General features: G+C 50.8%; 1 protein-coding gene across 1 annotated transcript in view; it reads left to right on the top strand.

Moving 5' to 3' along the window:
• parp1 (poly (ADP-ribose) polymerase 1) overlaps positions 1–17,050 on the top strand; it is a 70,240-nt gene extending 53,190 nt beyond the window's left edge. Inside the window, 10 exon segments of the mRNA XM_068028608.1 lie at positions 507–575; positions 1,465–1,597; positions 7,119–7,314; positions 8,328–8,456; positions 9,478–9,561; positions 10,358–10,480; positions 12,513–12,641; positions 13,558–13,656; positions 14,672–14,824; positions 16,919–17,050. Coding sequence (XP_067884709.1) covers positions 507–575; positions 1,465–1,597; positions 7,119–7,314; positions 8,328–8,456; positions 9,478–9,561; positions 10,358–10,480; positions 12,513–12,641; positions 13,558–13,656; positions 14,672–14,824; positions 16,919–17,050 — 1,247 coding nt within the window.
• Positions 17,051–23,937: the final 6,887 nt, after the last annotated feature.

The raw sequence follows: 23,937 nt of genomic DNA, 5'->3' as shown, positions 1-23,937 counted from the left end.
GTTGGTTGGTTGAGGGATAGATACTGGGCCGGATGCCGAGAATAACTCTTTGCAAAGTTCCATAGGATCTTTTACATCCACCTGAGAGCCGGGCGCGCCTTTAGTTTAACATCTCATGTGAAAGATGCAGCACTCCCTCGGTACCGCACTGGAGTGTCAGCTCAGATTTTATGCCCAAGTCGCTAAGGTGGGGCTTGAACCCGTGACCTTCGGACTCAGAGGTGAGAGTGCTAACCTCTGAGCCACGGCTCACACCGAGGGCAGCTCAGGAGTTTATAAGTGGGCGTCCCTAATTGCGTTCGAGAAGGTGGCGGTGAGTGGCTGCAGTCTATGTGGTGAAGGTGTGCGCTCAGTTCTGCTTTGTAGTGGCTTTGGGCCCACTGGAGAGATTGGCTCGACCTTGTTAGAGGGCAGTTAAGAATCAGCCACATTGTCAGAAAATATTCTTCAGTTTTCCGCTGAGATTTGGTAAATATGAAACTCAGTCAAGTTTGACTCTCTTACAGGCTCCAGCAAATCAGAAAAGAAGATGAAGCTGACAGTTAAAGGAGGGGGTGCGGTGGATCCTGACTCTGGTATGTGGAGTTCAAGCACCAACTGCGGATGTTTCCATATAGAAACATAACAATTTCTGGATGTTAAAAAGACCCAAGGTCCCATTTCATTCATCTTCTACCCTCCTGGTATGATAGTACAACAATAATGCAGTTGTTGACTGAGTATAGCAATCAATCTCTAACAGACTGAGACATGAAGTGGGGAAAACCCCCAGCAGTGGTGGAGAGATTTGGGAGCAAAGGCTTAGAGCCATCTGTTCCACCCGAGCCTGCTGCACTCACCACAAGTCATGTCTCCGATTACTTGAACATTCCTTTTTTAGTTTGGCCTGTCCCTGCTCTCCCTCCTCAGCCCTAAAACGGAGCATTTCAGAGTGTGCAGGACCATTAATCTGCTCATCACTGGGAATGGTGGTGGTGCGGAGTGTGGGAACACAGCTTGGGCCTCGAATGCAGCAGCCTCAGTTAGAGGGTCCCTCCACACAGGCCAGAGCCATCCTCAGTGTGGTCAGAAAACTGGCCATGATCGCGGGGAAAGCTCCCCTGTTCTTTGAAATGGTGCCTTGGGATCTTTTACATCCAGCTGCAAGGGCGGACAGGGCCTCGGTTTAACGTCTCATCCACAAGACAATGCAGCACTCCCCCAGTACTGCATTGGAGTGTCGGCCTAGGTTTCGTGCTCAAGTCTCTGGAGTGGGACTATGAACCTACGACCTCTGATTCCGAGGCAAGAGTGGACATGCTGAGCCACAGCTGACCATATTAATGTAAATGCGGAGTGGGGAATCAAGGTCACTGGGCCTGGTAGCTCGGGGATATCAGAAAGAGTTAGAACCAGTCCTGGAATGGGAGGGTTGGGGATGAATTGTGAACAGGAGGAACCTGACCTCTCATTGGCTCGTTTCAGGGTTGGAGGACTCTGCTCACGTCTTCGAGCAGGGTGGCAGAATTCTCAGCGCTACGCTGGGTTTGGTGGACATAGTCCGTGGCACAAACTCCTACTACAAGCTGCAGCTCCTGGAGGATGACAACAAGAGGAGGTTGGTGCAGGGTTCCACGATTGGCTCTGGCCTGTGCGGAGGGACCCTCTAACCGAGGCTGGTGGGGTGGGTTAGGCTGAACTAGGCCTTTCAGTTGGGAGTTGAGATCGTTCCTGCTGCCTCAGCCAAGCCCTCCGTTAAAGAATGGAGAGGTTTTTAATCAAAGCCGTTAGAAAGGAACCATATCAATGCCAGTTGAAATGTTAATAGATGGGTTTGATCATATGGGATTAGATGAGGAGCCTGCTGCTAAAGGGTCAGTCCAGGATTGAGATAGCCCTGATAAAGACAGCACAAGAAACAGCCTCGACGAAGCAGAGTACCCTAACGCATCCGATTTTCTTGTGTACGAAGAGATGTGGGGAGGGGCGGAGTGAACGGTTTGTTTTTCTCTGCCTTCCTCTGCAATCCCCCAGTTACCTTTGCTTCTGTGCCTGGACAATCTATGTTAACAGGTTTCCTGCTGATGGGGTATCTGAGCCCACCTGCCCTATTCACACCCACAATCCTCACCAGAGCTACTGGGTGACGAGCAAGGACAGGAACTCTCAGTAATCTCTTCGCCATGGCCCTGAGAGCTGTCTCTCTCCCTCCCTCTCTCCCTCCCTCCCTCCCTCCCTCCCTCCCTCCCTCCCTCCCTCCCTCCCTCCCTCTCTCTCTCTCTCCCTCCCTCCCTCCCTCCCTCCCTCCCTCCCTCCCTCTCTCTCTCTCTCTCTCCCTCCCTCCCTCCCTCTCTCTCTCTCTCCCTCCCTCTCTGTCCCTCTCCCTCCCTCTCTGTCCCTCTCCCTCCCTCTCTGTCCCTCTCCCTCCCTCTCTGTCCCTCTCCCTCCCTCTCTGTCCCTCTCCCTCCCTCTCTGTCTTGTCCTCTCCCTCCCTCTCTGTCTTGTCTCTCTCCCTCCCTCTCTGTCTTGTCTCTCTCCCTCCCTCTCTGTCTTGTCTCTCTCCCTCCCTCTCTGTCTTGTCTCTCCCCCTCCCTCTCTGTTCAGTCTCTCCCCCTCCCTCTCTGTCCAGTCTCTCCCCCTCCCTCTCTGTCCTGTCTGTCTCCCCCTCCCTCTCTGTCCTGTCTGTCTCCCCCTCCCTCTCTGTCCTGTCTGTCTCCCCCTCCCTCTCTGTCCTGTCTGTCTCCCCCTCCCTCTCTGTCCTGTCTGTCTCCCCCTCCCTCTCTGTCCTGTCTCTCTCCCCCTCCCTCTCTGTCCTGTCTCTCTCCCCCTCCCTCTCTGTCCTGTCTCTCTCCCCCTCCCTCTCTGTCCTGTCTCTCTCCCCCTCCCTCTCTGTCCTGTCTCTCTCCCCCTCCCTCTCTGTCCTGTCTCTCTCCCCCTCCCTCTCTGTCCTGTCTCTCTCCCCCTCCCTCTCTGTCCTGTCTCTCTCCCCCTCCCTCTCTGTCCTGTCTCTCTCCCCCTCCCTCTCTGTCCTGTCTCTCTCCCCCTCCCTCTCTGTCCTGTCTCTCTCCCCCTCCCTCTCTGTCCTGTCTCTCTCCCCCTCCCTCTCTGTCCTGTCTCTCTCCCCCTCCCTCTCTGTCCTGTCTCTCTCCCCCTCCCTCTCTGTCCTGTCTCTCTCCCCCTCCCTCTCTGTCCTGTCTCTCTCCCCCTCCCTCTCTGTCCTGTCTCTCTCCCCCTCCCTCTCTGTCCTGTCTCTCTCCCCCTCCCTCTCTGTCCTGTCTCTCTCCCCCTCCCTCTCTGTCCTGTCTCTCTCCCCCTCCCTCTCTGTCCTGTCTCTCTCCCCCTCCCTCTCTGTCCTGTCTCTCTCCCCCTCCCTCTCTGTCCTGTCTCTCTCCCCCTCCCTCTCTGTCCTGTCTCTCTCCCTCTCCCTCTCTGTCCTGTCTCTCTCCCCCTCCCCCTCTGTCCTGTCTCTCTCCCCCTCCCCCTCTGTCCTGTCTCTCTCCCCCTCCCCCTCTGTCCTGTCTCTCTCCCCCTCCCCCTCTGTCCTGTCTCTCTCCCCCTCCCCCTCTGTCCTGTCTCTCTCCCCCTCCCCCTCTGTCCTGTCTCTCTCCCCCTCCCCCTCTGTCCTGTCTCTCTCCCCCTCCCTCTCTGTCCTGTCTCTCTCCCCCTCCCTCTCTGTCCTGTCTCTCTCCCCCTCCCTCTCTGTCCTGTCTCTCTCCCCCTCCCTCTCTGTCCTGTCTCTCTCCCCCTCCCTCTCTGTCCTGTCTCTCTCCCCCTCCCTCTCTGTCCTGTCTCTCTCCCCCTCCCTCTCTGTCCTGTCTCTCTCCCCCTCCCTCTCTGTCCTGTCTCTCTCCCCCTCCCTCTCTGTCCTGTCTCTCTCCCCCTCCCTCTCTGTCCTGTCTCTCTCCCCCTCCCTCTCTGTCCTGTCTCTCTCCCCCTCCCTCTCTGTCCTGTCTCTCTCCCCCTCCCTCTCTGTCCTGTCTCTCTCCCCCTCCCTCTCTGTCCTGTCTCTCTCCCCCTCCCTCTCTGTCCTGTCTCTCTCCCCCTCCCTCTCTGTCCTGTCTCTCTCCCCCTCCCTCTCTGTCCTGTCTCTCTCCCCCTCCCTCTCTGTCCTGTCTCTCTCCCCCTCCCTCTCTGTCCTGTCTCTCTCCCCCTCCCTCTCTGTCCTGTCTCTCTCCCCCTCCCTCTCTGTCCTGTCTCTCTCCCCCTCCCTCTCTGTCCTGTCTCTCTCCCCCTCCCTCTCTGTCCTGTCTCTCTCCCCCTCCCTCTCTGTCCTGTCTCTCTCCCCCTCCCTCTCTGTCCTGTCTCTCTCCCCCTCCCTCTCTGTCCTGTCTCTCTCCCCCTCCCTCTCTGTCCTGTCTCTCTCCCCCTCCCTCTCTGTCCTGTCTCTCTCCCCCTCCCTCTCTGTCCTGTCTCTCTCCCCCTCCCTCTCTGTCCTGTCTCTCTCCCCCTCCCTCTCTGTCCTGTCTCTCTCCCCCTCCCTCTCTGTCCTGTCTCTCTCCCCCTCCCTCTCTGTCCTGTCTCTCTCCCCCTCCCTCTCTGTCCTGTCTCTCTCCCCCTCCCTCTCTGTCCTGTCTCTCTCCCCCTCCCTCTCTGTCCTGTCTCTCTCCCCCTCCCTCTCTGTCCTGTCTCTCTCCCCCTCCCTCTCTGTCCTGTCTCTCTCCCCCTCCCTCTCTGTCCTGTCTCTCTCCCCCTCCCTCTCTGTCCTGTCTCTCTCCCCCTCCCTCTCTGTCCTGTCTCTCTCCCCCTCCCTCTCTGTCCTGTCTCTCTCCCCCTCCCTCTCTGTCCTGTCTCTCTCCCCCTCCCTCTCTGTCCTGTCTCTCTCCCCCTCCCTCTCTGTCCTGTCTCTCTCCCCCTCCCTCTCTGTCCTGTCTCTCACCCCCTCCCTCTCTGTCCTGTCTCTCTCCCCCTCCCTCTCTGTCCTGTCTCTCTCCCCCTCCCTCTCTGTCCTGTCTCTCTCCCCCTCCCTCTCTGTCCTGTCTCTCTCCCCCTCCCTCTCTGTCCTGTCTCTCTCCCCCTCCCTCTCTGTCCTGTCTCTCTCCCCCTCCCTCTCTGTCCTGTCTCTCTCCCCCTCCCTCTCTGTCCTGTCTCTCTCCCCCTCCCTCTCTGTCCTGTCTCTCTCCCCCTCCCTCTCTGTCCTGTCTCTCTCCCCCTCCCTCTCTGTCCTGTCTCTCTCCCCCTCCCTCTCTGTCCTGTCTCTCTCCCCCTCCCTCTCTGTCCTGTCTCTCTCCCCCTCCCTCTCTGTCCTGTCTCTCTCCCCCTCCCTCTCTGTCCTGTCTCTCTCCCCCTCCCTCTCTGTCCTGTCTCTCTCCCCCTCCCTCTCTGTCCTGTCTCTCTCCCCCTCCCTCTCTGTCTGTCTCTCCCCCCTCCCTCTCTGTCTGTCTCTCCCCCCTCCCTCTCTGTCTGTCTCTCCCCCCTCCCTCTCTGTCTGTCTCTCCCCCCTCCCTCTCTGTCTGTCTCTCCCCCCTCCCTCTCTGTCTGTCTCTCCCCCCTCCCTCTCTGTCTGCCTCTCTCTCTATTCCCCTCCCTCTCTGTCTGCCTCTCTCTCTATTCCCCTCCCTCTCTGTCTGCCTCTCTCTCTATTCCCCTCCCTCTCTGTCTGCCTCTCTCTCTATTCCCCTCCCTCTCTGTCTGCCTCTCTCTCTATTCCCCTCCCTCTCTGTCTGCCTCTCTCTCTATTCCCCTCCCTCTCTGTCTGCCTCTCTCTCTATTCCCCTCCCTCTCTGTCTGTCTGTCTCTCTCTCCCCCTCCCTCTCTGTCTGTCCCTCGTAATTAAAATTTTCCAGTCCAGTTAGCATTCTCTTAATTCTCCTCTGCACCCTCTCTAGTGCAGTCAAATCTTTCCTATAGTGCGGTCCCAGAGCTGCGTGCTGTACGTTAGCTGTGACCGAACCGTTGTTTAATACATTTCCAGCATAACCTCCCTGCTCTTATATTCTATGCCTCGGCTAATAAAGGCAAGTATCCCGTATGCCTCCTAACCACCTTATCTACTGGTGTTGCTGCCTTCAGGGATCTTTGTCATGCACTCCATACTTCCTCTGCTCCTCTACACTTCTCAGTATTCTACCATTTATTGTGTTTTCCTTTGCCTTGTTAGCCTGCCCCAAATATATTACCGCACACTTCTTCTGATTGAATTCCATTTGCCTCTGTTCCACCCACCTGACCAATCCATTGATATCTTCCTGCAGTCTACAGTTTTCTTCATTATCATCCACAAGGCCAATTATTGTACATCTGTAAACTTCTTTATCATGCTCCCTACATTCAAATCCAGATCATCGATGTCGACCACAAACAGAAAGGGACCTGGTACTGAGCCCTGCAGAACCCCACTGGAAACAGCCTTACGGTCACAAAAACACCCATTCCTTCCTGCCTCCGAGCCAGTTTTGGATCCAACTTGATACTTTGCCCTGGGCTTTTACCTCCATGCCCAGTCTGCCATGTGGGACCTTATCAAAAATCTTGCTAAAAATCCATCTAGACTACATCAAATGCTTTACTGTCATCAATCCTCCTTGTTACCTCCTCAATAAATTCAATCATTTTAGTCAGACATGACCTTCCCTTAACAAAGCAGTGCTGACTGTCTTTGATTAATTAGTCTGGTGACTGCAGACATGATGCTGGACATCTGGACTAAAGGGAGGTGACTATTGGTTTTACCTTCACCCTTCTTGGGTCAGTAATGTTGGCTCAGAGTCTTCCTGCGCTGAATCTTCACCTGGTCTGATCTTCACACATTGGCCTCCATATGGGCTGTTGAACTGTGTGAGGCCTGCCCAGCCAAGGCTGAACCTGACCTTGCCTGCCATCAAGCTTGGTAGAGTGGGGGGGGTAGGAGAGAGGCCCGATTACAAACCTTCTGTAGCCGCATATTTCTTGTGTTGTGGCCTCGCACCTGTCTATCGGCCAGTCTACCAGAGAACTCCATGGGGAGTGGGGTGTTGTTGGTGGGGGGGGTGGGGTGCGTGGTGGTCAGTGATGGGTGGGGATCCTGTGGGACTGAATCCAGGCAACAGCATCAAGGCAGAGGGATGAGGAATATAACAGGGAAAGCGCGCTGGAGACACACGGGTGGTTCTTGTATTGAACAAGGTCAGTCTCTGATTGGAAGCTTGGCTCCACTGCCACAGGTACTGGGTGTTCAGGTCCTGGGGCCGGGTGGGGACCACCATCGGCGGCAACAAGCTGGAGAAGATGTCGTCCAAAGAGGAAGCAGTCGATCATTTCCTCGGGCTTTACGAGGAGAAGACTGGCAACGCCTGGCATTCCCAGAACTTCACCAAATACCCCAACAAGTTCTACCCTCTGGAGATCGACTATGGCCAGGTAGGTTCCTCTCCTCACCCCTGGGCAGATTTCCCTACCACCCATCACTCCAATATTTAAAGTCTCACCCGGAAAATGATCAATAGAGATTGATTGCTATGGTTAGTCAACAACTCTATTATCTCTAACATTGTACTAGGATGGAGATGCCAAATAGATGGACCGCAGTCTTCCTGGCGTCTAGTAATTCCTATGTTCCTACAGCCCTAGCTGGGATTATTTAACCATAGATTCATAGCACAAAAGGAGGGTCATTCAGACCATTGTGCCTGAGGGGTCTTTGAAAGAGCTATCCACTTAGACCCACTCCCCTGCTCTTTCCTCATAGCCCTGCTACTTTTTTTCCTCTTCAAGTTTTTATCCAGTTCCTTTTTGAAAGTAGTTATTCAACCTGCTTCCACCATCCTCTCAGGCAGTGCATTCCAGATCACAACAACTCACTGCATAAAGGAAAATCTCATCCTCCCTCTGGCTCTTATGCTAATTATCTTAAATCTGTTTTCTTCTGGTCACCAACACTCCTGCCACTGATTTACTCTCTCAGAAACCCTTCATGATTTTGCACACCTCTCTCAAATCTAACCATGTAACTGAAGTTCCTCATTCCTGGAACTATTCTGGTAAATCTCTGCATTCTCTTCAAGGCCTTGCCAATCCTTCCAAAAATGTAACCACAAGAATTTAACACAGTACAAAACAAAGTATTACTAGAAATCTGAAATAAAAACCAAATGCTGGAAATACTCAACAGGTCTGACAGTTCTAATGAAAGGTCATCGACTCGAAACGTTAACTTTGTAATGGAATTCAATACTGCAGCTGAGGCCTTGCTTTTGTACTCTGTATCTCTCTTAATAAAGCCGAGGATCCCATATGCTTTGTTAAATAGCCTTCTCAACTTGTCCTGTTACATTCAAAGATTTGTGGACATACACCCCCTGGGTCTCTGGGATGTCACTCCACTGATAATGCACCTTCAGTAACTGATGTTTCTCAATCTCTCTCCCCCATAGGATGAAGAAGCTGTGAAGAAGCTGACAGCCAGTTCCAGCACCAAATCCAAGCTGGATAAGGCCGTGCAAGACCTCATCAAGACCATCTTTGATGTGGAGAGTATGAAGAAAGCCATGGTGGAGTTTGAGGTATGAGGAGGGAGGGAGGTGGGGTGGGTCGTCATGGGGTCGTATACAGGGTGAGGAAAACGGAGCCGCGGGCTGTCACGTTTAATAAATAGGAAGTGTTCGATTGGCGGATTGGGGCATCTAGACCCTTTGACAAAGTTTGATAATTTGTTAGAAATAAAGGTATTTCATACTGGTAGTAAACATATTTACTATTGTAAGGTGAGGTGTGCAATATGCAATAGTTTATTTTTTAATTTGAGAATTTTGCAGCACAGAGGTTGTCCATTTAGCCCATCATACCTATGTCAGTCCTTTGAAAGAGCTTTCCAATTAGCCGCACTTCTGTAATAGCAAATCTTCCCCTGTTGCTGCTTGTATTAGGTTGGAGGAAGGGCTGTTATGCCACAAAATACCTAGATTACAAACCTTTAACCACGTATTTCTTGTCCACAAGCGCCACTTCCTCTTATCACAGTTTTTGGTCGCAATGTTTTAAGTCAACTTGGAATGTTGAAACTAGCAGTGTGCATTTAGAATGGGAACTCTCAATGTAAACAGGTTCTGGTCACACTATTCAGCTGCAGCCACTAGGTGGCACTGTGGCTCCGTTTTATCCTCTGGCAGTGGTGGGAGCAACACTCCTGAAGATCTCTTCGGATCAGGTATTATTCTGTTGTGCTGCCGTGTGTGTCTGCAAGGTGTAATCATTGTGCCTTCCTGGGTCACTTAGAGGCTAATTTCCCTTTAGCTGACACTCGGGTTAATTAGAGGATGGGATTCAAAGATAATTTGAAGACAATTTCTGAACTTGGGGAAGTTGCATTGTAGATTAAAAATAATGGGCACAAAATTTAAAATATGGCACAAAAACTTGGCGTGCAGAAAAGTGTGTCGCTTGAAGATATCTAAACATATTTATGTACAAAGTATATGTGCATTTCTATATGTATCAGGCTGTAGTGGAAGTACTGTATTTCATGTCTCTCTGGGTCCGTCTGACAGTTATTGCCATCATTGACGATGTTTTCTTTCCCAACAGATTGATCTTCAGAAGATGCCCCTGGGTAAACTGAGCAAGAGGCAAATTCAAAGTGCATACTCCATCCTTAGTGAGGTTCAGCAGGTAGGGTTGCGGTGTTCTCTCCTTGCTAGTGGTTATGGTACCCAATAATTCTGATAGTTTGTGAATAGACACCAAAGTCAGAATTGTCCGTTTGGAACCATAGCATTGCCCTGGTCAGTATATCTCAATAGTGCATTGGGCAGTGCTCCGCCCTGGTCAGTATATCTCAATAGTGCATTGGGCAGTGCTCCGCCCTGGTCAGTATATCTCAATAGTGCATTGGGCAATGCTCCGCCCTGGTCAGTATATCTCAATAGTGCATTGGGCAGTGCTCCGCCCTGGTCAGTGTATCTCAATAGCACATTGGGCAGTGCTCCGCCCTGGTCAGTATATCTCAATAGTGCATTGGGCAGTGCTCCGCCCTGGTCAGTGTATCTCAATAGTGCATTGGGCAGTGCTCCGCCCTGGTCAGTATATCTCAATAGCGCATTGGGCAGTGCTCCGCCCTGGTCAGTGTGGCTCAGTACCACACAGGGAAGTGTATTTACTCGTGAGCCATGAGGAGAGCTGAGACCTCCCAACTGAGCATTCCACAAGTCCACTGCCACTGCGAGGACGGAACCGGTTCAAGAAGGCAACCCACCACCACCACCACCCCCACCCCAGAGGAACTAGGGAGGAGCAATAAATGTCAGCCTTGCCAGTGATATCCATGAAGTAAAATATCAAAGATTGGAGTTAATTCCTTCTTCAGTACTTTTTAAAAACAATATATTGTTGAATAAAATTTTGGTGAGAAAGATGAATTTCTGTGGAAGATGCCGAAAGACAAATGCCTGTCATTTGCTGTGTTAAGGTTGTTGCTAACAATGGGGTGGAATCTAAGATACTGGATCTTTCCAATCGCTTCTACACGCTCATACCACACGACTTTGGAATGAAGAAACCGCCACTCTTGAATAATGAAGAATATATCCAGGTAACCATGCTGATTTAGTCGAGGTTTTTTTCCAGAATGATGGGGGGTTTTGATTGATTTAGATAGGGCGAAATTGTTTCCACTGACAGGAGAGTCGGTAACCAGTGGATACAGATTTCAGATAATTGGCAAAAGAACCAGAGAGGGAGATGAGAACAATTCTTTTTCTGCAGAGTTGTCGTGAATTGAAGTGCAGTGCCCGAAAAGGTGGTGCAAGCAGATTCACTGACAAGGGAATCGAAGGACATGGGGATAGGGCAGGAGAGTGGAGTCAAAGTAGAAATCAACCATGATCTTATTGAACGGAGGAGGGAGCTCAAGCGGCCGAATGGTCCATTCCCGCCCCCTATTCCTTATATTTTAAAAGAGAATTGGATAAATACTCGAGGGGGAAATAACTTGCAGAGCTATGGGGAAAGAGCAGGGGAATGGGATTAATTGGATAGCTCCATCAAAGAGCTAGCAGAGACGCGATGGACCGAATGGTCATCTCCTGTGTTGTATTTGGGTATTTTACTGCTGGTTAAGGTAAGAGACTTTCCTAACTCGGCTGTATGCCTCAGTCCTGTCCTCAAGAATAAGGATGGCTGTCGCTGCTTTATGTGCCTCCGTTATAAACGTAATACAAAGACAAAGTGCGTCTACTTCTGCTACTTTTCACAATCGAGCAATTCCCTTTTACGGCTCTCCTTGAGCCTTAAACTACCATCTTGGAAGAGTGTTCCTTACTTCATTTCTCATGCTCGCTATCCCCTACTGGCTGGAGATTGCCCACTTATTGCTGAGTTAAGCGGCAGTCGTTGCGTTGCTTTGTGGTTTCATTCGTTGGGCAGCTGCAAACTCAAATCAAATTAGACCATCTGAGACACGGAGAGACATCAGTGTGGATGCTGGATTAAAGCTTTGATCTTGAGGGGGTGAAAGATCAGCTGTTTCCAAGGAAACGGGCACTTCAGACATCCGGGCCACAACGTCACCAGCGGTTGTTCTCTGCTGTTTTCCCTTTCAAATTTCTAGAGCCAGTAATACTTTTTAAAATAAGGTGGGCAATAGGGTTAGATGAAGCTTTTCCAGCCTTGGGTATGTGCTCTGATACAGAAGACTAGTCATGGATTCTCTCTCTCCTAATTCCACCATACATCCAGAGAGTTATGATTTGGAATGCACTGCCTGAAATTCTAGCTGTAGTCCCAAAGGACCATAGGCATCTCTCTTCATTAGAGAGAGTCCATTGGTAATGTAAAGTTCGAGGGGTAAGTGTGGGACAGACCTCCATGAACTACCACAGCTGGTGTGGGGATTCAACCCACACTGTTGGCATCTTTCTGCAACACACTCGAGCCTACTAGCCAAGAGCTAACCAACCCCTGAGATCCTGAGGTACTTGCAAAGGAAATATTTGCAGTGCTACGGGGAAAGAGCAGACTGGGTAAAACTGATTGGATAGCTCTGCCAAAGTGCTGGCACAGGTATGATGGGCCGAATGGCCTCTGTCTATGCTATGTTATTCTATTCTATGAAATATCCTGACATGAGATGGGTTTTCAGCATCTGGACCGAGTTTGTGCCGATTTGCAGTGGAAAACACATTCGACTTGCTGGTTTTATGTTAGCTAAAGGAGAATTGCTGAATCCTGGTCACGATCCAGAGAGTCCCGAGTGAGCCCCCCGCCTCCCTCCCTCTCCCAGCCCCCCCCTCGCCTCCCTCCCTCTCCCAGCCCCCCTCGCCTCCCTCCCTCTCCCAGCCCCCCCCACCCGCCTCCCTCCCTCTCCCAGCCCCCCCTCCCGCCTCCCTCCCTCTCCCAGCCCTCCCTCCCTCTCCCAGCCCTCCCTCCCGCCTCCCTCCCTCTCCCAGCCCTCCCTCCCTCTCCCAGCCCTCCCTCCCGCCTCCCTCCCTCTCCCAGCCCTCCCTCCCGCCTCCCTCCCTCTCTCTCTCTCCTCATATAACCTGATAACCTGGCCTTATCATGACTTGTCATTTGCTGCTTCTGGGTCCTCACTGTTCTTTTCGTTGACCTATCTTGACCTACAGGCCAAGGTGCAGATGCTGGACAGCCTGCTGGACATTGAGGTCGCGTACAGTCTCCTCAAAGGCGGGAAGGCAGATGATGCCAAGAATCCGATTGATGTCAATTACGAGAAGCTCCATACGGACATCAAGGTGACTGGTGTAACCGTCTACATTGAAACCTCTTCCCTGTAACTTTCCCCAACGGCCTAATGAACTAATACAGGGCTGGTTGCTGGGCTGAACCTTGCACTGAGCTTGGACAGGCCACTGTGCTGAATTTTGAAGGGTGTGATGGTTTGTATCTGGCTGTGATGCTGATGTTCCTCCCTTCACAGTTAAATAGCCTGCTAACATTGGCAGTCTGAGCTCAGGCGTGAGGCTTAGCCCTGTTGCTGGGATATCAGAGTAGGATATAACCTCAGAGTCGCTGCGTTTGAGAAGAAATGGGAGGTGGTGGTTTGGGGGACATGGTAGGAGGATGGTGAGAGCACTCAGTTGCTGGGCTTTGATTCAGCTATGGAGTAGCCCCTCTGTGTTTTAGAACATAGGATTTAATGGATGAAAAAAGGTCAAGGCCCACCTAATTCACCTTCTACCATGCTGGTACAATGATACAACAATAATGGAGTTGTTGACTGTTGTTAGCAGTGGATCTCTATCAGTTAGTGTACAACACCCTGGGACGTAAGGTCAGGAAACCCCCAGTACTGGAGAGATTTGGGAAACAGGTCCAAAGTTACCTGTTCCTCCCGAGCATGCTACACTTATGTCATGTCTCAAATTACTTAAATACTGTACCCCAAAATGTTATTTTCCGAAAGAAATCTATCAAATCTGGCTGTGAATGAATCAATACTAACATCGTCTCCCGTAGCTTGACTGCTGCTCACTGAAATAATGTAATTTCATGATTTTAATTTACACTTCCATGACAACACATGCTCTGACCACCCCACCATTACCCCTCCATCATGTCCCACCTCCGTCATCCCAGAATTAACATTGACATTGCTACATTTGTGTTTGTCACTCAATTCCTTTCTTCCTTCTATAAACTCTGTCTTAGGTTCTGGACAGTCAAACAGATGAAGCCAAGATAATAACAGACTACGTTAAAAATACACACGCTGCTACACACAACCAGTACGATCTCAAGGTGATGGAGGTGAGTGTCGTGATGGTCCTTCACAGACTCTGCTCAACCAGTCCCCGGGGCACCATTTGCTGTTTAGGTTTCTGTGGATACTGGCGGTCCCCTTCCAAGGCCTTTGGTGATGGGCTTCTGTCAGGAGCATGCACCAGTTGAATGTTACCTGTGTATTCAGGTGCAGGATTGTTAACCCCTGCTTTCCTATCTCCAGGTAAAAAGGGGGCGCACAGCTCCTGAACTCCCTCTGTCGCACTGCTTTAAACCAGCAACATTAAGGTAATCCAAGGATGTCCTTTGGCCTGCCTGGGGGCCCTCGGCCTGCCTCTGGCACAAGCCTTGATCCTTTTGCTGCAGCTCGGATTACAGAGAGCAGTCTTGTTGGTCATGAGAGACAGGCCCTTGCGTCCCACTTACTTTCTGGTTTGCCCTTGCTTTAGTGCTGCAGTGTGCACAGGTTTGCACAAGCGACGACTCCTTCGAAACAAAGTCTGGAGCATCCCCGATTGGTTGGGTGAGCCGGCGCACCACACAGTGGTGAACTGAGCTACGCAGACCAGGAGCTTTCCAGTTTTGGATCCCGAGTTAACTTTGAGCCGCTTGGCCGCAGCAGCATCCCAGTAACAGAGGTGGGGGTGGCAGCAGAGTTCCTGTTCCTGATTGCCAGCGCACCCTGTTGGAGAGTGCGCATAGCAAGTGGGGGAGGTCAAGGCATGGTTGTGGTGCCCTCTGCAGTTGAATAACTGGCTAGTCTGGGCTGTCACGTGAAGAATGGGTGAGCAGGTGGCTCCTATGAGACAGTATCCAGCGTGATCCAGCACCGTCACAAAAGGATACTGGAATATGCTTTGGATGCAATCTGTGTTCTCATTGCTATGTGTTGGTGTGTATATCCCCACCCATACAACTAGAGCACCTGTTTCCTGTATTCAGCATGGTATATTTTCATTCCTTGGTGTACGTAACATAAAGTCTGACCGGCGATGTTGGCGTGCAACAGTTTTGACACCGTGGCATCTTTTCTTTCTGGTAGATATTTAAGATCAGGCGTGAGGGGGAAGAACAGCGTTTCGGGCCCTTCAGCGAGCTTCACAACCGCCAGCTGCTCTGGCACGGGTCCCGCATGACCAACTTTGCTGGTATTTTGTCACAGGGTCTCCGAATCGCACCGCCAGAGGCTCCTGTGGTGAGTGAGTGTGGAGGGGAGCAAGCGTGTGAACGGTTAATGGATGTGTGTAAATAGTGAACTGGCTTGCAGGGTCTTTCTAATCATGTCTCTTGTATTTTATTTCCATGATTATTTATTAAGACTCTCGGGTGGGGGAGGGTGGTTCAGGGGTCGCCACTCCACGCGACCCAGGAACAGGACCCCAGGCAGCAAGTAAAGGAAGAACCCGTGTTGATGTGTCGCCTGGGCAGGGCCTCAAGCTTTTCACCGCACTGTTTCAACATGGTCACTTTATGGTGGCCAATTTGTGTGCAGTCAGGTCCCACAAACAACAAATTAGATCAATTATTCCCGTTGCACTGCCTTTGCCACTGTTGGTTGAGGGAGGAATGTTGGCCGGGGCCGCCAAGGCAGTGGGACCTTGAATATCGACATGACGGGCCCTGGGTTTAAAGATCTCCCTCTGGTTTGGGACTTGAACTCACAACCTCCTGACTCAGGCGAGAGTGTTTGCACTGAGCCACAGCTGACCCCAGTAGGAGTGGGATTTCAACATAACACCTGCTCTTAAAACTGGGGCTGGATCAGCCACCTGTTACAAAAACCACCCAATCTTAGTTTGCACAAGTTTGATAGAGTTGAGTTTGTACTCAGGCTGCAAGCTGAAAATTTATCCTACGGATTCTGCTAAAGTCACTTGAGTAACTTTTTAACCTTGAGGCGTTGAGTTAGGCTGCACTCCAGATTTATGTTCCTGATACCCCAGGTTTGTTTGAGTTACTCACTCTGTACATCTTGAGGATATTGGTAACTTTCCAGTGCTCAGGTGGCTGGGGCTGTGCACACTGCCCCAGACAAGTCATTTTCTCATCCTCCAAAAATGCAAACTCCCTTGTGCTGACTGACCTACCTTGTCTCCAGTCTAGCAGTGCCACCATTTTAAAATTCTCATCTTCGTGTTCAAATTCCTCCATAGCAATGTCCCTCCCTATCTCTGTAATCCCCTCCAGCCCTCTAACCCTCTGAGATCACTGCACTCTTCCAATTCGGCCTCTCATGCTTTCTTTGCTCCACCAGTGGCGGCTGTAAATTCTGAAATTAGCCCCCAACCCCACCCCTTTCCCCGCTCCGAACCTCTCCACCTCGCTTACCTCTCTTTTAGACGCTTCATAAAATCGAGCTCTTTGACCAAGGTTTCAGTCACTTGTTCTGATAATTCATTACCTAGCTCAATGTCAAATTATGTTTGATGATGCTCCTATGAAGCACCTTTGTAACGTTTTACTTCGTTATAGGCGCTATATAAATGCAAGATGTTGATATGCATTTTGTCCCTCTGCTAATAACCCTTATCAGCCATGCAACTGAGCCAAACGCTGATGGGTTCATAAGATGGTGCCCCTTCCCCCATATAATCCTTTAATCCTGCTCCTGATATGCATTCTGTACTAATGCTCCATTTACAGCCTGCCTCCCCTTCAGTCAGTTGTTAGCACTCCTTGAACTGATTGAACTGTTTTTGCCTCCTGCTGGCCCGCTTACTTCCCAGGACACAGGCAGTAACGGGCCTCCTGCTGGCCCACTTCCCGGGACACAGGCAGTAATGGGCCTCCTCCTAGCCCATTTCCCGGGACACAGGCAGTAACGGGCCTCCTCCTGGCCCACTTTCCGAGACAGAGGCAGTAACGAGCCTCCTCCTGGCCCACTTCCCAGGACACAGGCAGTAACGGGCCTCCTCCTGGCCCACTTCCCGGGACACAGGCAGTAACGGGCCTCCTCCTGGCCCACTTCCCGGGACACAGGCAGTAACGGGCCTCCTCCTGGCCCACTTCCCGGGACACAGGCAGCAACGGGCCTCCTCCTGGCCCACTTCCCGGGACACAGGCAGTAACGGGCCTCCTCCTGGCCCACTTCCCGGGACACAGGCAGTAACGGGCCTCCTCCTGGCCCACTTCCCGGGACAGAGGCAGTAATGGGCCTCCTCCTGGCCCACTTCCCGGGACAGGGGCAGTAACGGGCCTCCTCCTGGCCCACTTCCCGGGACAGAGGCAGTAATGGTTGGGGTGTGCAGGGGAACGTTCCATCATTGTTGTTCTTTTTGTTTTCTAACAGACTGGTTACATGTTCGGTAAAGGCGTCTATTTTGCTGATATGGTTTCCAAAAGTGCAAATTACTGCCACACATCTCAGGCTGAACCTGTGGGGCTCATCCTATTGGCTGAAGTGGCATTGGGAAACATGTGAGTAGCAAAACTGGCTTTCATTGTCTCCTTGTGCGTCAATATGTGAAGAATTAATTTGCAGAGCATATCTAGAGTAGGCCACTCAGCCCCTCGAGCCTGCTTTGCCATTCGTTCATCACCTGATCTGTATCTTATCTCCATTTACCCGCCTTGGTTCTGTTTTGAAATTTTCAGTTGAACCTCAGCCTCAACACCTTTTGAATCATCATAAACACCTCAGTTAGATCACCCCTTAATCTTCTATATTCAAGCCTAGATTGTGCAACCTGCGCTTATAATTTGACCCTTTTAATTCCAGTATCATTCTGGCTGATGTACCTTTGCTGAGATGCGGTGCCCAGAACTGATGATTCAGTAATGTAAAGCACCTGCGGATTAGAAAGGCCTCTGGTTCAATCCCTGGTCTTGGCTGAGTTCATTAACCTCAGTAAGGGGCAGTTATGGGAGCCAATGAAGTTAGCCTCAGTGCCCCTCCCTGCTTTCAGCAAGAGGGAAACCAGCTGCATTCCTGTCCTTATTTATATCCACAACCCTCGCTGGGAAGCCCATGGGCGAGTGTGAGTCTTACATTACACACGTGGAACGAGGGAGTCTGTTCTTTTATACGGAGCCTGGAAAAAAATAAATGAGGCAGAGCCACTATTCGAGCAGTGTTCAGGATGATTCACAACTCCTCAAATACTGAAGCAGTCCATGCAGCAAGACAACATTCAGGCTCGAGCTGATAAGTGGCAAGCAGCATTCGTGCCACACAAGTGCCAGGCAATGACCATCTCCAACCAGAAAGAGTCTAACCACCTCCCCTTGACATTCAACGGCATCACGATCGTTGAATCCCCCACTGTCAACATTGTGGAATTGACCAGAAAATTAACTGGACCAGCCATATAAATACTGTGGCTACAAGAGCAGGTCAGAGGCTAGGAATCCTGCGGCGAGTAACTCACCTCCTGACTCCCCAACGCCTGTCCACCATCTACAAGGCACAAGTCAGGAGTGTGGTGGAGTACCCTCCACTTGCCTGGATGGGTGCAGTTCCAACAACACTCGAAGCTCGATACCATCCAGGACAAAGCAGCCCACTTGACCAGCACCCCATCCACCACCTTCAACATTCACTTCCTCCACCACCGACGCACAGTGGCAGCAGTGTGTACCATCTACAGGATGCACTGCAGCAACTCACCAAGGCTCCTTCAACAACACCTTCCAACCCCTGACCTCTTCTACTTAGAAGAACAAGGGCAGCAGATGATGGGAACACCACCACCTCCAAGCTCCCCTCCAAGCCACACACCATCCTGACTTGGAACTATATCGCTGTTTCTTCACTGATGCTGGATCAAAATGCTGGAACTCCCTTCCTAACAGCACAGTGGCTGCCAGATGTACTGGAGTGTACTGGGGACTGATGTTGATAGTTCCAGTGTGGAGTGTACTGGGGACTGATGTTGATAGTTCCAGTGTGGAGTGTACTGGGGACTGATGTTGATAGTTCCAGTGTGGAGTGTACTGGGGACTGATGTTGATAGTTCCAGTGTGGAGTGTACTGGGGACTGATGTTGATAGTTCCAGTGTGGAGTGTACTGGGGACTGATGTTGATAGTTCCAGTGTGGAGTGTACTGGGGACTGATGTTGATAGTTCCAGTGTGGAGTGTACTGGGGACTGATGTTGATAGTTCCAGTGTGGAGTGTACTGGGGACTGATGTTGATAGTTCCAGTGTGGAGTGTACTGGGGACTGATGTTGATAGTTCCAGTGTGGAGTGTACTGGGGACTGATGTTGATAGTTCCAGTGTGGAGTGTACTGGGGACTGATGTTGATGGTTCCAGTGTGGAGTGTACTGGGGACTGATGTTGATGGTTCCAGTGTGGAGTGTACTGGGGACTGATGTTGATGGTTCCAGTGTGGAGTGTACTGGGGACTGATGTTGATAGTTCCAGTGTGGAGTGTACTGGGGACTGATGTTGATAGTTCCAGTGTGGAGTGTACTGGGGACTGATGTTGATAGTTCCAGTGTGGAGTGTACTGGGGACTGATGTTGATAGTTCCAGTGTGGAGTGTACTGGGGACTGATGTTGATAGTTCCAGTGTGGAGTGTACTGGGGACTGATGTTGATAGTTCCAGTGTGGAGTGTACTGGGGACTGATGTTGATAGTTCCAGTGTGGAGTGTACTGGGGACTGATGTTGATAGTTCCAGTGTGGAGTGTACTGGGGACTGATGTTGATAGTTCCAGTGTGGAGTGTACTGGGGACTGATGTTGATGGTTCCAGTGTGGAGTGTACTGGGGACTGATGTTGATAGTTCCAGTGTGGAGTGTACTGGGGACTGATGTTGATAGTTCCAGTGTGGAGTGTACTGGGGACTGATGTTGATAGTTCCAGTGTGGAGTGTACTGGGGACTGATGTTGATAGTTCCAGTGTGGAGTGTACTGGGGACTGATGTTGATAGTTCCAGTGTGGAGTGTACTGGGGACTGATGTTGATAGTTCCAGTGTGGAGTGCACTGGGGACTGATGTTGATAGTTCCAGTGTGGAGTGTACTGGGGACTGATGTTGATAGTTCCAGTGTGGAGTGTACTGGGGACTGATGTTGATAGTTCCAGTGTGGAGTGTACTGGGGACTGATGTTGATAGTTCCAGTGTGGAGTGTACTGGGGACTGATGTTGACCGCTCCAGTGTGGAGTGTACTGGGGACTGATGTTGATAGTTCCAGTGTGGAGTGTACTGGGGACTGATGTTGATAGTTCCAGTGTGGAGTGTACTGGGGACTGATGTTGATAGTTCCAGTGTGGAGTGTACTGGGGACTGATGTTGATAGTTCCAGTGTGGAGTGTACTGGGGACTGATGTTGATAGTTCCAGTGTGGAGTGTACTGGGGACTGATGTTGATAGTTCCAGTGTGGAGTGTACTGGGGACTGATGTTGATAGTTCCAGTGTGGAGTGTACTGGGGACTGATGTTGATAGTTCCAGTGTGGAGTGTACTGGGGACTGATGTTGATAGTTCCAGTGTGGAGTGTACTGGGGACTGATGTTGATAGTTCCAGTGTGGAGTGTACTGGGGACTGATGTTGATAGCTCCAGTGTGGAGTGTACTGGGGACTGATGTTGATAGTTCCAGTGTTGAGTGTACTGGGGACTGATGTTGATAGTTCCAGTGTGGAGTGTACTGGGGGACTGATGTTGATAGCTCCAGTGTGGAGTGTACTGGGGACTGATGTTGATAGTTCCAGTGTGGAGTGTACTGGGGACTGATGTTGATAGTTCCAGTGTGGAGTGTACTGGGGACTGATGTTGATAGCTCCAGTGTGGAGTGTACTGGGGACTGATGTTGATAGTTCCAGTGTGGAGTGTACTGGGGACTGATGTTGATAGTTCCAGTGTGGAGTGTACTGGGGACTGATGTTGATAGTTCCAGTGTGGAGTGTACTGGGGACTGATGTTGATAGCTCCAGTGTGGAGTGTACTGGGGACTGATGTTGATAGCTCCAGTGTGGAGTGCACTGGGGACTGATGTTGATAGCTCCAGTGTGGAGTGTACTGGGGACTGATGTTGATAGTTCCAGTGTGGAGTGCACTGGGGACTGATGTTGATAGTTCCAGTGTGGAGTGTACTGGGGACTGATGTTGATAGTTCCAGTGTGGAGTGTACTGGGGACTGATGTTGATAGTTCCAGTGTGGAGTGTACTGGGGACTGATGTTGATAGTTCCAGTGTGGAGTGTACTGGGGACTGATGTGATAGTTTCAGTGTGGAGTGTACTGGGGACTGATGTTGATAGTTCCAGTGTGGAGTGTACTGGGGACTGATGTTGATAGTTCCACTGTGGAGTGTACTGGGGACTGATGTTGATAGTTCCAGTGTGGAGTGTACTGGGGACTGATGTTGATAGTTCCAGTGTGGAGTGTACTGGGGACTGATGTTGATAGTTCCAGTGTGGAGTGTACTGGGGACTGATGTTGATAGTTCCACTGTGGAGTGTACTGGGGACTGATGTTGATAGTTCCAGTGTGGAGTGTACTGGGGACTGATGTTGATAGTTCCAGTGTGGAGTGTACTGGGGACTGATGTTGATAGTTCCAGTGTGGAGTGTACTGGGGACTGATGTTGATAGTTCCAGTGTGGAGTGTACTGGGGACTGATGTTGATAGTCTCCAGTGTGGAGTGTACTGGGGACTGATGTTGATAGCTCCAGTGTGGAGTGTACTGGGGACTGATGTTGATAGTTCCAGTGTGGAGTGTACTGGGGACTGATGTTGATAGTTCCACTGTGGAGTGTACTGGGGACTGATGTTGATAGTTCCACTGTGGAGTGTACTGGGGACTGATGTTGATAGCTCCAGTGTGGAGTGTACTGGGGACTGATGTTGATAGTTCCACTGTGGAGTGTACTGGGGACTGATGTTGATAGCTCCAGTGTGGAGTGTACTGGGGACTGATGTGATAGTTTCCAGTGTGGAGTGTACTGGGGACTGATGTTGATAGTTCCAGTGTGGAGTGTACTGGGGACTGATGTTGATAGCTCCAGTGTGGAGTGTACTGGGGACTGATGTTGATAGTTTCAGTGTGGAGTGTACTGGGGACTGATGTTGATAGTTCCACTGTGGAGTGTACTGGGGACTGATGTTGATAGCTCCAGTGTGGAGTGTACTGGGGACTGATGTTGATAGTTCCAGTGTGGAGTGTACTGGGGACTGATGTTGATAGTTCCACTGTGGAGTGTACTGGGGACTGATGTTGATAGCTCCAGTGTGGAGTGTACTGGGGACTGATGTTGATAGTTCCAGTGTGGAGTGTACTGGGGACTGATGTTGATAGCTCCAGTGTGGAGTGTACTGGGGACTGATGTTGATAGTTCCACTGTGGAGTGTACTGGGGACTGATGTTGATAGTCTCCAGTGTGGAGTGTACTGGGGACTGATGTTGATAGTTCCAGTGTGGAGTGTACTGGGGACTGATGTTGATAGTTCCACTGTGGAGTGTACTGGGGACTGATGTTGATAGTTCCAGTGTGGAGTGTACTGGGGACTGATGTTGATAGTTCCACTGTGGAGTGTACTGGGACTGATGTTGATAGTTCCAGTGTGGAGTGTACTGGGGACTGATGTTGATAGTTCCACTGTGGAGTGTACTGGGGACTGATGTTGATAGTTCCAGTGTGGAGTGTACTGGGGACTGATGTTGATAGTTCCAGTGTGGAGTGTACTGGGGACTGATGTTGATAGTTCCACTGTGGAGTGTACTGGGGACTGATGTTGATAGTTCCAGTGTGGAGTGTACTGGGGACTGATGTTGATAGTTCCAGTGTGGAGTGTACTGGGGACTGATGTTGATAGTTCCAGTGTGGAGTGTACTGGGGACTGATGTTGATAGTTCCACTGTGGAGTGTACTGGGGACTGATGTTGATAGTTCCACTGTGGAGTGTACTGGGGACTGATGTTGATAGTTCCAGTGTGGAGTGTACTGGGACTGATGTTGATAGTTCCAGTGTGGAGTGTACTGGGGACTGATGTTGATAGTTCCAGTGTGGAGTGTACTGGGGACTGATGTTGATAGTTCCAGTGTGGAGTGTACTGGGGACTGATGTTGATAGTTCCAGTGTGGAGTGTACTGGGGACTGATGTTGATAGTTCCAGTGTGGAGTGTACTGGGGACTGATGTTGATAGTTCCAGTGTGGAGTGTACTGGGGACTGATGTTGATAGTTCCAGCTGTGGAGTGTACTGGGGACTGATGTTGATAGTTCCAGTGTGGAGTGTACTGGGGACTGATGTTGATAGTTCCACTGTGGAGTGTACTGGGGACTGATGTTGATAGTTCCAGTGTGGAGTGTACTGGGGACTGATGTTGATAGTTCCAGTGTGGAGTGTACTGGGGACTGATGTTGATAGTTCCAGTGTGGAGTGTACTGGGGACTGATGTTGATAGTTCCAGTGTGGAGTGTACTGGGGGACTGATGTTGATAGTTCCAGTGTGGAGTGTACTGGGGACTGATGTTGATAGTTCCAGTGTGGAGTGTACTGGGGACTGATGTTGATAGTTCCACGTGTTGGAGTGTACTGGGGACTGATGTTGATAGTTCCAGTGTGGAGTGCTACTGGGGACTGATGTTGATAGTTCCAGTGTGGAGTGTACTGGGGACTGATGTTGATAGTTCCAGCTGTGGAGTGTACTGGGGACTGATGTTGATAGTTCCACGTGTGGAGTGTACTGGGACTGATGTTGATAGTTCCAGTGTGGAGTGTACTGGGGACTGATGTTGATAGTTCCAGTGTGGAGTGTACTGGGGACTGATGTTGATAGTTCCAGTGTGGAGTGTACTGGGGACTGATGTTGATAGTTCCACGTGTGGAGTGTACTGGGGACTGATGTTGATAGTTCCAGTGTGGAGTGTACTGGGGACTGATGTTGATAGTTCCAGTGTGGAGTGTACTGGGGACTGATGTTGATAGTTCCAGTGTGGAGTGTACTGGGGACTGATGTTGATAGTTCCAGTGTGGAGTGTACTGGGGACTGATGTTGATAGTTCCACTGTGGAGTGTACTGGGACTGATGTTGATAGTTCCAGTGTGGAGTGTACTGGGGACTGATGTTGATAGTTCCAGTGTGGAGTGTACTGGGGACTGATGTTGATAGTTCCAGTGTGGAGTGTACTGGGGACTGATGTTGATAGTTCCAGTGTGGAGTGTACTGGGGACTGATGTTGATAGTTCCAGTGTGGAGTGTACTGGGGACTGATGTTGATAGTTCCAGTGTGGAGTGTACTGGGGACTGATGTTGATAGTTCCAGTGTGGAGTGTACTGGGGACTGATGTTGATAGTTCCAGCTGTGGAGTGTACTGGGGACTGATGTTGATAGTTCCAGTGTGGAGTGTACTGG

The sequence above is a fragment of the Heterodontus francisci genome, chromosome 3, assembly GCF_036365525.1.
Source record: "Heterodontus francisci isolate sHetFra1 chromosome 3, sHetFra1.hap1, whole genome shotgun sequence".
Classification (NCBI taxonomy): domain Eukaryota; kingdom Metazoa; phylum Chordata; class Chondrichthyes; order Heterodontiformes; family Heterodontidae; genus Heterodontus; species Heterodontus francisci.
The sequence above is the reverse complement of the archived record's forward strand: the minus strand, read 5'-3'. Positions and strand labels throughout refer to the sequence as shown.